The sequence below is a fragment of the Eumetopias jubatus genome, unplaced genomic scaffold, assembly GCF_037043125.1.
Source record: "Eumetopias jubatus isolate StellerSeaLion01/CBP00866 unplaced genomic scaffold, mEumJub1_p1.0 scaffold_10, whole genome shotgun sequence".
Taxonomy (NCBI): domain Eukaryota; kingdom Metazoa; phylum Chordata; class Mammalia; order Carnivora; family Otariidae; genus Eumetopias; species Eumetopias jubatus.
Genome location: NW_028274816.1, coordinates 93389676 through 93406255, shown reverse-complemented (window position 1 = coordinate 93406255; position 16580 = coordinate 93389676). Strand labels below are relative to the sequence as shown.

Sequence of the window (16580 nt, the reverse complement as noted above, 5' to 3'; positions counted from 1 at the left end):
GAGACCCAAAATTAGACTCGCACATACATGGTCAGTCTGACTCATGTCGAAAGAAATGCTGCAGTACAGCAGGGAAAGAGTGATCAATAAATGCCACCATGTCAATTGGATAGCCGCGTGGGGGAGAAAAGAATCTTGCCTCATTTTTTACCCCATTCACAAAATTAATTCCAGGATTAGAGATGTACAAGTGATAGGGAAAACAATAAAACTTTCAGGAGAAAATGTAGAAACATATATGATAGCTGGAACTAGTAAAGATTTTCTAAGTAAGAAACAAAAAGGCCTAAAAAACCCAAAATACTGTAAAAACTTTATTAATTAATAATTATAATAACATAATTATTTAATAATAAATAAATAAATTAATTAAGGAAAACCTTCTGCTCATTAAAAGAGACCAGGAGAAAGTAGAAAGGCAACTGCAGAGGGAGAGAAGACTTTGTATTTCAGGTGTGGAGCCCAAAATTCATATCCAGAGCAGATCAAGAACTCCCACAAATCGATTGGCACAGGTACCAGAGATACCATCTGTCTTATATCAATTTATGGTTTTTTCTCACAGAACTGTAGATATAATCAATTAATGTGTTCATGGTTTTTCCCTGTTAAGGATATTAGTTTCTACTGAGTCTTTAGCCAAGCACAGAAATAATGATCTGTCTTTCTGCCATTTATATCTATCTGCCTGCCTGCCTGTTTCTATTGATCGTTGGATCTATCTATCTATCTGAACATACTTGAAGCACAGTTTTTTTTATAGTTTACCTGAATATGTATTTAATACAAAATATATTTTGAATTGTATATTCCTATACAACTGTCTGCTTGTTATAATGTGAATTGTACATGTCGAATTACTCCGAATATAGTAACAAAAGAGGACTTTACTAAAGAAAGAGCGATAACTTATGACCCTATTTGACAGTGACTGCCAGATGTCCATGCCTGCTTTCTTACTCATAGAGCCCTGATTTTATTTAGGGCAACATTAGACACAGTTTTAAAACTGCAGTTTCTCACCTTGCAGATGGAGCTTATTTTTTAATGTAGTTCTAGTGAATGAGACGCAAACAGCATAATTAATTTGCTATTGACAGGAACTTTCAGGAAAGCTCCTTAAAAGGGTATTCGGCTTAGCCAAGATGGAACCTTTGGCCTTCTCCCTTTGCCCTTCCCTTCCCAGATGTTCAGAACAGTAGAAACCATTTTGCAACTCTTATGGGAAGGTTGAATCTCAGAGACCTTAACTCTTGACATCTTTGAACTGCCAGTGTAGCAGCCTATTTCTGAACCTGTGGCACAAGGAAAACATAAAGGGCCTATGTTGTTTAAGCTATGCTTGGTCACTTGGGTTTTCTTCCGTGTAGCCAAAGTACTGACTGCCTGGGGCACCATAGGAAGAAAACACACCCCCGCCCCTTCCTTCTTTTAAACACTAAACATTCACAGAAATACACCCAACCCCTTTTTGCTCCTAATTTGACCACCAAGCTTTACTCTTAGGTTTTCTTGAAGCCAGAGTTACACAATAAAGGAGTGTTGATGTTATTTTCCTACCACTTGAAGTTGAATGGAATGTGGAATGATGTATGAGGAAGCAGAATCTTTTGTATCTATGGCAACTGAGAACACTGTGTTTTTATACAAACTAAGTATTGTACAAGGCTTTTTACATTTTTTTGTTAAATTGTTGAAGAAATATGGAGTGGGGCCTTGCATTTTCGGTCAGTATCATCTAAAATGACATGCATTTCATTTTCTTGTATCAGTTATTTACTTTGAATTTGTCTTAATGTTTAGGTGTAAGAGGTCTTTTCATGTGTTTTAAATTCTTATGTGTTTTGGTGATTGAAAAGGATTCCATTTTTTTCTTGAAGATATTCTATTTTTTACAAACTTTGCATACATAGAGCCCTTAGTTTTTATTTTAAATTCTAAATATTTTAAATATTTAAGTATTTATTATTTACTTTTAATATCCAACCTGTGCCGAGATAAAATAAGAGCCTAAAATCAACTTCCTATGAAGATCTGTCTTAAAAGTACTAAATAAACCAGGTCTTCCCTCCTTGATGTACCTTCTCTTTTTTTCATCCCGTTTTGTTTTTGCCAATAATTTTATTTATCCTTAAGGATTTAATGCTTATTTGTTCTGCATACCATGCCAATTAGTTAATAATTAAGATACAAAAGAATTATAAATCATAGTTCCTTTTATTTGGTAGCTCATGATCTAGCTGAATAAACAAAGCTCACACATTTGAAACACTTCTGTATTATAGAGAAAAACACAGCATGCTATGAAAATAGATGTTAAGTCCTTGAATGTAGAGAGAAGGAAGGCACTTAGGTCAGTTGGTGGGATTAAAGAACACCTCAGAGAGAGGAGAGGAGACTTAACAGTTTTGGACTGTCAGTTTGGATGAGGGAAAACACGAAAGGGCTTTCCAGATAGTGCAAAGAGCAAAAGGCTGAAGAATCAAGAACAGACATGGCTTGTTTGGGAAATGCCAAGGATCTTGGAGTATAGGGAGTGCGGACTGTTGGCGACAAGCTAAGGAGCCTTCTGCTTGAGGTCTGATGTGAAAAGCACTGAAGGAGAGAGAGCCTTGAAACCCACGTCTTGAGTTAGAAACAAAACAAAGTGGGCTTGAGTGTGCTTCCTTCAGTAGTTCCTTAGTAAATTTTTTTGTGGCCACAATACCGACTACTTGTGGATCAATAATCTTATAACTATGATCATTGAATTTGGAAGCAGATGACTTAGTGTTATTAGGGTTGCACCCTTTGGATTTTACAAAGAAATACTTAGGCTAAATTTCATGCCATAATTTAGATAACTCCAGACCTGGCTGTGAGAAGCAGAAACTGGAATGTACTGTTGGATAGCAGCAGTGAGTGGCCATATGCATTTTGTTCTCATCCAGTGTAACTAGCTGCTCTTCACCAAACAGCTTTGCTCCTAGGGCCTTAAAGTTTAATCATGTCTGAATAAATGCATTTGAAAGATTTTTTTTGTTAAATTTAAGATGAAAAACTGTGAAGGAAGAATTTTTAGGGTTCATTTCCCCTAATATTCATGTTTTGTCTAATCTTAGCAGTTACCAAAAGGTAAACTGAGAGAGAGCATGATGTACAAGCTAAAAAAAAAGAAATATCTCAACCTATTAGTGAAGCAGAATAATAAATAATATAAAGTAGCCAGTGGTAGAACGATTGTCACATTAACTGCCAGTTGTCTCAGAAAAAAAAAAAAAAAACTTCTGAGACAATAAAATCAGGGGAAAAAAGACAAATGAAAAACTGCACTAGGAGTACAAGGTGCCATTTTCATGTTATTGATGGGGGTGATTTTTCATTACTATATGTAAGAATATTTCTTTCTTGCCACATATAAACAAGCATCTGGCAAGAGCAAGGATAATCATACATTATCTCTAATTTTGTATGTGATAGAAACTTCAGATTCAACATGATCTTGTATATGTTATTGAGACTCTGGCACCATTAAATGTTGAAAATTGTTTATTTGTCAAATCTCAAACCTAGTTTCGTACATGTGGTTTGTCTTTTTTTTTTCTTTTCTTCATTTGACTATTGAGTCCCTGTAGGTGCCAGGCATTGGTCTAAATTGTTGGGATACATGTGTGAACATGGGGTTACATTACCATGGGCAAGGCAGACATTAAAATGAGCCCTAAGGAGTAAGTAAATTGTATAGTATACTTGAAGGTGATATGTCCTGTGATAAAAAGGAACAGTAGATCAGGGCAAAGGAGACTGGGAGGACTGGGAGGTGGCCTGTAATTTAAATAGGGTGGTCAGGAAGCCTTCAGTACAAAGATGACATTTAAGCAGAAACTTCAGACTTTGAGGAGGAAGCCATCTGACCATCTGAGGGGAAGTTTCCAGACACTAAGGCAAGAGCATCTCTGGCATGTCTTCAGCCCTGCAAGGAGGCAGGTGGGCTGTAGTGGTGGTGGGGGGGTATAGAGTTAGCAGAGATGAATCAAGAGAGGTACCTGGGATTGGATCATGTGAGGCCTCATGGAATATGGCATAGTGTTTGACTCTTAATTTTTTTTATAATAACAGCTTTATTAAGATATAATTCCCATACGGGGTGCCCAGGTGGCTCAGTCGGTTAAGCATCCCAACTCTTGATCTCAGCTCAGGTTTTGATCTCAGGGTTGTGAAATCAAGCCCCATGTTGGGCTCCATGCTGGGCATGGAGCCTACTTAAAAAAATTTAAAAAAAAAGATATAATTCACATACCAGCAATTAATTCACTGTCTAAGTGTACAATTTAATCATTTTAAATATATTCACAATTGTGTAACCATCAACACAATCAATGTTTTAAAAGATTTATTTATTTATTTTAAAGAGAGAGAGAACCTGAGCAGGAGGGGCAGAGGGAGCGGGAGAGAGAATCCCAAGCAGACTCCTCACAGAGCGTGGAGCTTGTCTTGGGGTGCCATCTCATGACCCCAAGATCACAATCCAAGCTAAAACCAAGAGTCAGTCACTTAACTGGCTGTATCACCCAGGCACCCCAGCACAATCAATTTTAAATTTCCATTGCCCCCAAAAGAAATCTGATACCCTTTAACAGTCATTGCCCACCCCCTAACTCCCTCTCACCCTAGGCAACCACTAGTCCACTTTCTGTTTCTATGGATATGCCTTCTGGATATTTAATATAAATAGAATCATATAACACCTAGTCTTTTGCGACCACTTCCTTTCACTTAGCATAGTGCTTTCAAGGTTCATACATGTTATAACGTGTATTAGCATTTCATTCCTTGTTGTGGTTGAATGATACTCCTATGTACAGACAGACCTCGTTTTGTTTATCTGTCATCCATTGATGAACATCTGGGTTATTTCCTCTTTTTGGCTATTATGAATAATGCCGCTACGAACATTTGTACACAAGTTTTTGTGTGGATGTTTTAATTTCTCACCCAGCAGTGGAATTCCTGGCTCATATGGTAACCATGTTTATCCATTTGAGGAACTGCCAAACTGTCTTCCATTTTACATTCCCACCAAGAGGGCATGAGGGGTCTCATTTCTCCACATCTTCACCAACACTTGGCTATTGTCGATCTTGATTAAAGCCATCCTAGTGGATGTGAAGTGGTATATCATTATTGTTCAATTTGAAATTGCCTTAATGACAGTGACATTGAGCATCTTTTCATATGCTTTTTGGCCATTTGTATATCTGCTTTGGAGAAATGTCTTTTCAGTTCCTTTGCCCATTTTAAAATTGAGTATAATTGCCCATTTATTACTGGGCTGTAAGCATTCTTTATATATTCTTGATACAAGTCCCTTATCAGATATATGACTTGCAAATATTTTCTTCCATTCAGCACATGCCAAGGCCTTAAAAATTCTTGTTGAATAAATATTTGAATGCTCAAAATTATATTTCCATTACAATGTTGTTATAGCATTAGAATATAGTTAATTATATACCATTGTTAATTTCCCTGACTTAAACTATTAAATATATGTAAATAAATTGATATAGCTTTCATTATCTTATCATTTTTAAATTCACCATTATGATGGATAGGGGGGTGTTTAAAATCTGCCATTTTAATGAATGGACAAATTACAAAAACATGGAATATAATTAATTTTTTGTTTAAAAAATTGATTTTTAAATTTTATAGATGGAAAAAGTAGAAGCAGATCTAACTAGATCCAAGTCTCTTCGTGAGAAACAATCAAAGGAGTTTTTATGGCAGCTGGAGGATGTCAAACAACAATATGAACAGCAGGTTGGTCTTCCATTTTGATGATGCCATTGAAGTTTTAAATGCATTTATAATCTCTCTTTTAAAAATCTCATTATATCAGGGGCACCTGGCTGGCTCAGTTGGTGGAGCATGTGACTTGATCTTGGGGTTGTAAGTTTGAGGCCCACATTGGGTATAGAGATTACTTAAAAATAAAATCTTAAAAAAAATCATTATATCATCAAATCCATGCACAGTGGAAATATTACTAAGAATGTTATTACCAGTATATGTGAATCCTTTAAAACAAAATCTGTTTCAGTAATACCCAGAAATAGGATTTTAGCTCTTCGCTGAAGTCTCTTCCAGCGGTTTGTTAATCTGCATATTTAATTGAAACATTTATTGTGATTCTTGAGTCCTTCTGTTCCTGTCAGAGCAAAAGTCTGACTTGCTCATTTATTTAAGAATTAGTTTTGGGTATCTACCATGTCCCGACTCTGGGCAGAGCAGTAAGTCGGACTGACAATGTTCTTTTCTCACAGAGCATATACTACATTTTTTTAATAATAATTTTTAAAAGTTTTTTATTTAAATTTAGTTAACATATAGTTTATTATTAGTTTCGGGGGTAGAATTTAGTGATTCATCAGTTGCATATAACACCCAGTGCCCATTACATCACGTGCCCTCCTTAATGCCCATCCCCCATCCCCTTTCCCACCTCCCCTCCAGCAACCCTCAGTTTGTTTCCTGTAGTTAAGAGTGGTCTTATGGTTTGCCTCCCTCTCCGTTTTTATGTTATTTTATTTTTCCTTCCCTTCCCCAATGTTCACCTGTTTTGTTTCTTAAATTCCACATATGAGTGAAATCATATGATAATTATCTTTCTTTGATTGACTTATTTCGCTCAGCATAATACCCTCTAGTTCCATCCATGTCATTGCAAATGGCAAGATTTTATTTGTTTTGATGGCTGAGTAATATTCCATTGTGTGGGTATGTATATATATATATACACCACGTCTTCTTTATCCATTCATCTGTCAATGGACATCTGGGCTCTTTCCATATTTTGGCTATTGTGGACAATTCTTTATAAACATTGAGGTGCATGTGCCCTTTGAATCACTATGTTTGTATCCTTTGGATGAATATCTAGTAGTGCAATTGCTGGGTCATAGGGCTGCTATCCAAAATCTATAAAGAACTTAACAAACTCAACACCTAAAAAATCCAGTCAAGAAATGGGCAGAAGACATGAATAGACATTTCTCCAGAGAAGACATACAAATGGCTAACAGAGCATATACTGAATTTTGGTGACCAGCCAGCCCATTAATAAAAAACAAACAAACAAAATAATTTCAAAGAGTGATTTATGAAGGAGAAGGAAGGTGTGTACAGAAGCCTTGTTGGGCGGGGGTGGGAAGGTGATTACCAGCATTGGCAGGTGGTCAGGGAAACCCTCTGAGCAGCGGAACTTTGTGCTGAGAATCTTGAAAACTCGGGATGAGCCAGCCTTGAAGTCTCTGGAGGAATACTATTCCAGGCTGGGGCAACAGTCAGTGCAAGTATCTGAGATGAGAGCAAAGTTGGGAGTGTTCAAGGAATAGAAATGACAGAAAAGGCCGGTTCAGCAGGAGTGTAGAGGGGAAGGTTCCAGCTGTAGGAGACGGGGCGAGAACTGGGCCTGGCCTGGGACCAGGATGTCTGGGGCAGTGTAAGAGGTTTGGATTTTGTTCTCAGTGCTCTGTGTCTTAATTATTTTATAAAAAAAAGTTCTTATTTTCATCTTTTCTAAAAATGTATTCCTGCTAATTCTTGGAATATTCAAGGTGGTTATTAATTTTTACTTGTTTGTTTAATTTGCTTGCCTTGTTTCCTTATAGCTGAGTCACTAAGTTAAGAAAATTTTTTTCTAAAGACAATATTTGAACCTTTTTATTCTGAAATAATTTTTTTATTCTGAATAATTTTTTCATTATATTTTCAATTCCTTATAAGTGGCTACTACCTCAAAAACTAATTAATCCCTTGTGATTAACTGAATTTTAATCCCTCTCCTAAGTGATGGCAGTTAGGGGCTCAGTTGAGTTCCATGAAAGGGAAATCTGATCTGAAATGTGACCTTATGGCTGTTCTGTTGTTGCTCTTTTATCTTAAAATGTTGGTAAAAAAATACCTAAGTTACTTTCATAGTGATGGTGTAAAGTTTGCAGATTGGTCATCCTTTGTTATTTGTATTCTCTGCTTTGTCTGGCTCCATTCTGTCTGGAGCAAATCACACCCATGCTTCAAGACTTGCTTCCTGCTCCAGCATGGCCCTAAAATGTCACGTGACCTTTTTGGCCCACACCCCTTTCTTCCTTCTCTGCAATTAGGCCATTAATCTCGTGATTCTGTACTCTTAAATCAGTTCTTATATTGTAAAATATCATATAGAGCTGTTTTTAATCCAGAATGGAGTGCAGTCTACAAGGGAGCAGAAATTTCTCTTCTATTTCTTCCAACCTCTATTACATTATGTTTCTGTGATTGAGTTGATAATAGAAATACATTATAGAATTCATTACGTTGTTGAATTCATCGGAGTGGGAAGTGGGGATAAGAAGGAAACTGAGATAGCCAAATATAAGTAAGAATATTAAGGAAGGGCTAGAAGTGTTGCATATTATCATGCTCTAGTTATGAGGTATAACTGAGATGATTTGGGGATTAAAAGCAATATTAAAAGCAAAGATAAAAATAAGAAAAATGTCGGTTCCTCTAAGTAAGCTGGTGGAGGAACAGGGGAGAGAGGAAAGCCAACAAGTTAAAAACTGTTTCTGTGACACAGATATGACTCAGAAACTATTGTGTTTCAGGGTGAGTATAAGGGGCAGAAGCATTCTCTTTGAGAGTTTAAAAAATTATATTTTCAGGGGTGCCTGCGTGGCACAGTCCATTGAGCGTTGAACTCTTGGTTTCAGCTCTGGTGATGATCTCAGGGTCGTGAGATCAAGCCCTGATTTGGGCTCCGCACTCAGTGGAGAGTTTGCTGGAGATTCTCTCCCTCTGCTTCTGCCTCTCACCCTCCATTCACTGTCTCTCTCTCTCTCTCTCTAAAATAAATAAGTAAATAAATAAATATTTTTTAAAAATTACATTTTCATTTTGATGATAATCTTATAGATGACAGATGTATAACCAGATATAGCCAAGTGACTTCAGTGCCTGATTTGCATTTATTTTATGATTGTTTTGGCACAACTCTGGCTTTTTAAAGTTGGACACAAGAAAAACCACCATGGAAAATTAACATTTGACTAAAGAAAAATTATTTTAAGTTAAATAAATAATATTTTCAATGAATGTGATAGGCAAAGAGCGACTGTCTTATGAAACTAATAAATTTATAACAAATAAAGATAATTAGCATATAAATTAAGTAATTAGCACAAATCATAAGAAAATCATTAATGTCCCAACAAATGACCTGGCAAAGGACAGAAACAGATAAGAAACGAATTGAATAAACGACCATGTAGAAACATCTTCAGCCTTAGTATTAATGAAAATGCAAATTAGAATTAACAATGATGTACCATCTAAAGTTGGTAAAAGTTTAGTGAAATTTTTACTTCATATATTGCTGATGGCATTTAAATTAATGCAGCCTTTTTGGAGAGGATTTTGGCAGAGTCAAAAAAGTCATAAAAAGTATTTACACCCGTGATCTCAGACAGAAATATTCAAACAATAATGTTAATTATTTTTTAGGTGATGGTATCATGGTTGATTCTTTTTCTATACTCCCTACTTTCTACATTATGACTGTCTTTTTTAATGTGACAGTTATGTTTTTAATTTAAAAATACACTTACATAGTGATGAATCACTAAATTCTACACCTGAAACCAGTTTTACCATATATGTTAACTAACATGAATTTAAATAAAAAGTTGGGGAAAAAAACTTACATAAACTTGTTTGAAAGAATGTAAGTTTCAAAGGCTTTTCTCAGAATGATAGTTTTAAAAATCTACCAAAGTTTTGTCTTTGTATAGTTTTGCTTGAAAATACTTAATAGGGGAAATTAATTTTTTAAAGAATTGATACTATTAATAGAAATTACATGCTGTTGGGGTGCCTGGGTGGCTGTCAGTTGAGCACCTGACTCTTGATTTCGGCTCAAGTCATGATCTCAGGATTGTGAGATTGAGCCCCATGTCCAGCTCCATGATGGGCATGGAGCCTGCTTAAGATTCCCTCCCTCTCCCTCTGCCCCTGCTTGTGTTCTGTCTCTCACAAAAGAAAGAAAGAAAGAAAGAAAGAGAGAGAGAGAGAAAGAAAGAAAGAAAGAAGAAAGAAAGAGGAAGGAAGGAAGGAAGAGAAAAAGGTGCCTGAGTGGCTCAGTCAGGTCATGATCCTGGGGGTCTGGGAGCAGGGAGCCTGTTTCTCCCTCCACCTCTGCCTCTCTCTCTCTGTCTCTCATGAATAAATAAATAAATAAATACAATCTTAAAAAAAAAGAAGAAACTACATGCTGTTGCATTAATTTTTCTGTACTTCATTTTCATGAAAAAGGGATAAATGATACAAGTGTCATGCAAACGTGTGACAGGAATTAAAAAAAAAAAACTCACACGAGGATCTCTCAGAGCTTGGTGATTTCACCCATTTTATTCTTCCTATATCTACAGGCCTGTTCATTAGACTCGGGGTTGAGACTAAAGATCCCAGGCAGTAACCCACTAGGGAAAGAAAAAGGCAGGAGGAATATGAGCTAGTAGATTTTAGGAGAATACTTATTGATGTGATAATATACCAACTTTTTAAAACCCTTTCCAACAGGAAATTTTATTAACTGGAACAGTATTCCCCCAGACCACTCCAAATTGTAAAGATTTTTACTGTGAAAGTTTATCATGAGAAATGATAGGCATATAGCTGTGGTCCCTACAAGCTAGCACAAGTTCACTAAAAATGAAGCCGATTAAACTAAGCTCCTTTCCTTCTCTGAACTGGGGGCCAGGCTGGTAGATAAGGCAAGTATAGCTGGACTTCACTGAGCTATATGGTAAGGTCCTTCACGTAGGCAATATGGGAAAATATGGCTCCAATATTGGTGCATTTATGTGGCTAAGTGATGGTTCAAAGGGCCGTCTCTGAATGACCAGTGTCAACCTGAATGAGATTTCTAAGTGTGTCTATCACTGGATGATGAGACGGAGGTAAAGTTCCCTGCTTCCCTAGAGCTCAGAGGAGCGGTTAATGAGTAGGATATGAAAGTCAGAACTCTGAAGCTTTAAACAGCTGAAATTAAGATGATTAAATTCACTGGGATTGAATATAAAATCCTATGCTTAGATTGAAAAAATTATCGGCAAAAAATACAAGGCAGGGGTGGGGGTGGGTGAGGGGTATAAAGGGTGGGGACAGCAAGGCAGACAGAAAAACATGCCTGGGATGATGGCATAATGGGCCCAGTCCGTTGTTTACATGGCACGTCACATAAGGAGTAAGTCAGTTCTGGTTGCCACATTTTAAGTAGGACACTGACAAAAACATGTTCAAAGGAAAGTCTCCAGAATATAGAAAGACTTGGAACTATGTCAGAGAGAATATTTAAAGGAATTCTGCCAAGAGAAAACAAGACTAAGGAGAATAGCCTATCTATTTATTCTTTTTTCTTTTTTCTATCTATTTATTCTTAAATTCAAGGTCTGTCATCTAGGAAATAGTAGGATTGGTCTGTGTGGGAATATCCCAATAGCCAGCAGTTAGTAGGACTGCGTTGGGGCCGCGTACCACTTCTGCATGCTTTATATGCGTTCAGCCATGTCCCACCTCACAGTGGTCTTGTGAGGCAGAGACCATTATGTATTATTCCCATCTAGTTGTAGAAACTGAAGCTCATCCTCCTAAGTGACCTGTCCAAGGTCCCACACACACAATCAGAACCTGGACCGGAGCTATGCTCCTAACCTCCACTCTAAACGGACTCCCCTTCCACTTCCAGGAGGCAGAAATTGAACCCAGGTGTAGATAATACGGGGAGACATTTTGAGTCATTTCAAAGTCGTTCTTTCCTAAAGAATTATTCGAATGTACAGTGGTTTATCTTGTGAGAAAGTAAGTTCGAAGTAGGTGTCGGGAGTGTTGTAGGGGGATGCTGTGCATTTGGGGGGGCTGTCCTACTGCTAAGGTCCCTTTTGAATCCAGTGTTCTGTGATTTTCTGTTCTTTTGCCTGATTAGACCCTCAGCCTGTGTGTGTGTCTCGTGACAGATGGAGCCATCTCTGGATCCACCACTGACTCATTTACTTAGGTACCTGTCTAGCTGCATGCCTGTCTCCAGGGCTGCTGCCTGCTTTCTCAGCTGCCATTTTGTACAAGTGTGACAACTTTTCTCTTATTCTGTCAGACTTTTCTATAAAATGTGAAATATGGTTCTAGCATCCCACACTGGAAGGGGATGTAGATGCTCGTCACCCAGGCCCTTGTCTGCACTCAGACTGGGGTAGGTGATCTCTGGGGTGGTGAGCCAGCACCAGGGTGTGTGTGGGGCTGCACACATGCTTCCTGGAAGGTTGGAGTCACTTGATTATTTTGTGGGAAAGCGAAGCAGTTTTACTACTGAGGTAACAATCATATTAAAACAAACAGACACTTTCCTGTTTTGAAAAATGCAAAGTTCTCATGAATTTTTAAGATGAAATAGGACATTTCAAAGAAACCTCCAGCTTGCAGAGACTGCTTCAGGCTATGCCCTCAAATCCCCCAGAGGGGTGCTATTCATTTTCACTGCTGCTAGGGGTACTTTGGTAGAAAGTTTAGAAGCACTTATCTAGCCTAACCCTCCCATTTTTATAATGAGGGAATTGACATCCAGAGGAAATGAATGACTTGTGCTTTTGGGTTCTCAGTTTCCTTATTCAGTTTTCATTTTTGAGCCCCCTCCCATATAGAAAGCATCATGCCAGGAACTGAAACGAAGTGAAAAAAGCAAAGTGGTATTTTAAAATATTTTAGCCAGAATGCAGGCATAAAGTGGGCAGATGTGGAGAGAAAAACATCAAACACATGGGCTAAACACTCACACAAATATCCTGTAAAGCCCAAGCTTTCATCAAGATTTCCTGTTTCTTTCCTGTATAACTCATTGGAACAAAAAGACAATTCTAATTGTCTGCACAAACCTCATTCAAGCTGGAAACAAACAACAAACCAGGCATGCTAGGATTTCCTGAACTATGGAGATTTTTTTGGCAATCCATCATATCATTCTTTAGTCTTCTATTTTATATCTTCTCTTTTCACTACAAAGCCTTTAAAGGGAAATGTAGTTCAACAGATAAACAAGTAGTCGAATTCTCAGGAAAGAATAAATGCTTACTGTGAATGATCATAAAAAACACTGAAGGACCAACTGCTTACATGTTACTCTTATTTGAAACTTCAAAATATTTTGGTAGCAAAGACAGTGTAAAGATGAGACAAAATTATACAAGATAAGTAGTTGGGAAGTTTAAGATCAGTTGAGATATTTAATTAGCAGATAGTATGCAATTCCCAATTTTCCCCCTCTCAATATTTTAGTTATCTCCATGTTTTAGGTAATATAGTCTAAAAACATGGGCTTCTGTTACGTTAGACTATTTAGCTTCCCGGGGAAAGGATACGGTACAAAGCAAGACATAGAGGGGAGAGAGGGAAAACATGACTAGTCGAGGTGCCCAGGGAGATGGAGCGGTACGGGGACCCCGGCCCAGGGAGAGTGTTGGCTTCAGAGGGGAGGGGCAGGCCTCGGCTGCAACTAGTGACAAGTGGAGAGGAAGACGGACACATAGAAGTTTGTAGCTCTGCAGCAGGAAAACGAGGGCGCTCTTGTTACTGGAGGTTTTCCTCCGTGAGAGAGGAGGAGAGATCTTTTGCTGACACTGGAGGAGTTACATGGACAGCAGAGCTGATGGAAGTGGGGATTATTTGATATTATTGTGGTGATCGCATGACTGATCTGACAAGAAAAACTTGGTGAAACTTCTTTTTGGTATCAAGGTCCCCGATGAGGTTAATGACCATGAAGTTGTGGGTCTCCCTAAGAACTCTCCAAAATGGATTTTTGTAGGGTTTATTGTTTTCTGAACATGTGTGTACCTCATTGTACATCAAGTATGCTCTGTCATTCTCTTTGTTTTCTTTTGCTCACTTTATTATACTCTTTTTAAAAGTCTTTTGGTTTGGCTTTCCTTTTCCAGATTGTAGTACATAATTTTTGAGGCTTAACTACATAACAGCCCCTTTGCTCTTTCAGTGGTGGTCTAGATAAATGCAGTCCTGATCCAGTGATGCTGCAAGGCACAGATTGGTCCTACCGGCAATAGGCAGAGCACCCAGATTCCTGGATGTTAGGCTCTAGAGTCAGAGACCCAGGCTATGAAGCCGTAGAGCCTGGGCCCATGGGTCCAGGTCAAGCATTAGGAGCCTGGGTCCATAGAATGGGTGTTGATGCTTAGTGAAAGGTATACTTAAAGCAGGCCTCCTCTTCCTGTTTGTTTGTAACTTTTCTCATCTAGGTTAAAACAAATGGCACTTTTATCTGGAGTGGGAATTAAAGGGGCAAAGATGAACACAATTCTTTTCAATAACTGTAATATGAATTATAAATGTTGTATTTTAGGGATACTTCATTTTAAAAATGTTTCCTATGGGTGCCCAGGTGGCTCAGTTGGTTAAGCGTCTGTCTCTGGATTTCAGCTCAGGTCATGATCTCAGGGTTGTGAGGTCAAGCCCCACGTTGGGCTCTGTGATGAGTGTGGAGCCTGCTTAAGATTCTCTCTCTCCCCCACTCCGCTTCGGGCCCTTCCCCCATGCCCCACCCCCTGCTCATATGCTCTCTCTCTCTCTAAAAAAAAATAAATAAATAAAATAAAAACTAAAAACTAAATAAAAATAAAAATGTTCCCTAGATAGTGATATGGTTGATGATTCCCATTCTCTAGATACCTTAGAAGTCTGCAATAGAAGCAATGTCTTTCCAATCATTCATTAGTTAACATACGTTTATTGAGCACCTACTTTGTACTAACCATTGTTCCAGGTGCTTCGGATATAGCAGCGAACAAAATAGAGTCTCTGCTCTTATGGTAGAGGACACAACAGCAATACCTCTTTCTCTCTCTCTCCCAAAATTGCTATGAAATAAAGCAGGATAAGGTGTTTAGAGTGAAGGGCTATTTTATATAGGGTGGTTGTTTCATATAAGGTGTTATTTTATATGCAGCCTGTGAAAGGCTCTAAAGAAGTGATACTCAAGTTAAAACCTGCATGAAGGGAAGGAGGAAACCATACAAAACGAAGTAAGGAAAGAATATTTCGTGCAGAGGGAATGGATTGGTATGTGACTGGAATGGAGTGAGCCAAGGAGAGAGTGTGAGGAGCCAAGGTTAAGCTGTGGGCAGCTTATATCAAGTTCTGTGGACTGTGATGGGAAGTTTAGGTTTTATTCTGAGTGTGACGGGAAGCCATTGGAGCATTTGAACAAAATCTGGTCTGAGTTTTAAAAATATTTCTCTAGCTGCTGTGTGGAGCCTTAATTGTCAGGGATGCAGTGGGGGTGTGGAGCCACTTAGGAGAGATTGCAGGGGTCTGGTGAGAGATGACCACAGCTTGGACCCGGGGAGGGGTATGGTGGGGGTGATGGCAAGTGGTCAGATCAGGATGTATTTGGCAGGAAGGACTTGTTAGTGGATATGAAATGGAGTAGGAGGGGAAGAGGGAACTCACAACGGGACTCATCAGTTTTCCGGCTGAACAACCAGGTGAATGGTGGTGACAGACATGGACCTGTGAGTAGAGAGAGAAGAGATAGGAAGTCACAGGACTGAGCCCAGGGGCATTACAGCACTCAGAGATGAGGAGGAGGTGGAGGAAAAACAGAGACTGGGGAGAGAAGCCGGTGAGGTAGCAGGGAAACTAAGAAGGTCTGGTTTCGCATAAGCCATGTGCAGTCAGTGTTTCTGGAAGGAAGAAGTGAGCAGCCGGTTGTTTCTGGGGCTGTCAAGAGGGGACATTAGATGGGGACTGAGAACTAATCATCGGATTTGGCAAGAAGACCTCTTGCCACCTCTTTGAGGCCAGTTTCAGTGGAATGTGGGAACAAAAGCCTGGGGGGACGGAGAATTGGGATGTGAGCATCCCTTTTGAGGAATTTTGAAAGAAAGGGGAGCAGAGAAATGAGGTGGTAGCTTGAGGGATATGTAGGGTCAATGGAAAGTTGTTTAGAAAATGGGATAAGCACAAATGTTTGTTGATGAACATGATCCATTGGAGAAGAAAATGGCGATGATGGAGGCAGCGGTGGGAGATTGTGAGAGCAAGTGCTTAATTTGGCAAGAGGGGGTGGCATTGGTGCAGATGGCAGGGCTCTCCTGAGGTGGCAACGAGGATGGCCGCCCACTCAAGTCACAGGAAAGGCAGAGACTAGGCAGGTAGACACGCCAACTGCAGATAAGGAAGATGAAGTAGTTACCCTCTGAGTACTTCTGTTGTTCGACTGTTCCCGAATGCTCCCTGTTCCATTCAAAATGATAAATGATGGTGGAGCATTGGAGTAGGTGATGTGAGGAAAGTAAAACCATATTTTGGAGTTTATAGCCTGGTTGATCTGTTTGTCCTTCTAAATTCCATACTAGCTGGGAAACTCTGATGATTTTTATATTTCCTATTCGTTCAGCAGCAGTGATGTGCCAGGTCAAGAAAACTGAATGTGTTTTAGAGGAACAGCTAGAAAGTAAAATAAATTAAAACAAAAAGTACAGTGAAGACATGTTTTC

The 16580-nt window shown here is 38.7% G+C and overlaps 1 protein-coding gene across 9 annotated transcripts in view; it reads left to right on the top strand.

Moving 5' to 3' along the window:
• CEP112 (centrosomal protein 112) overlaps nt 1–16580 on the top strand; it is a 490180-nt gene that overhangs the window by 190876 nt on the left and 282724 nt on the right. For 8 of the 9 annotated variants that reach the window (XR_003610708.2, XM_088028176.1, XM_028112475.2 and 5 more), the window contains one exon: nt 5695–5802. The exons of the other annotated variant lie outside the window; for it this stretch is intronic. Coding sequence is in view for 7 of the 8 variants with exons in the window: in XM_088028176.1 (XP_087884302.1) it covers nt 5695–5802 (108 nt within the window). In the remaining variant the exon portion in view is untranslated. The remainder of the gene's footprint in view (nt 1–5694; nt 5803–16580) is intronic. 9 annotated transcript variants of the gene reach the window in all.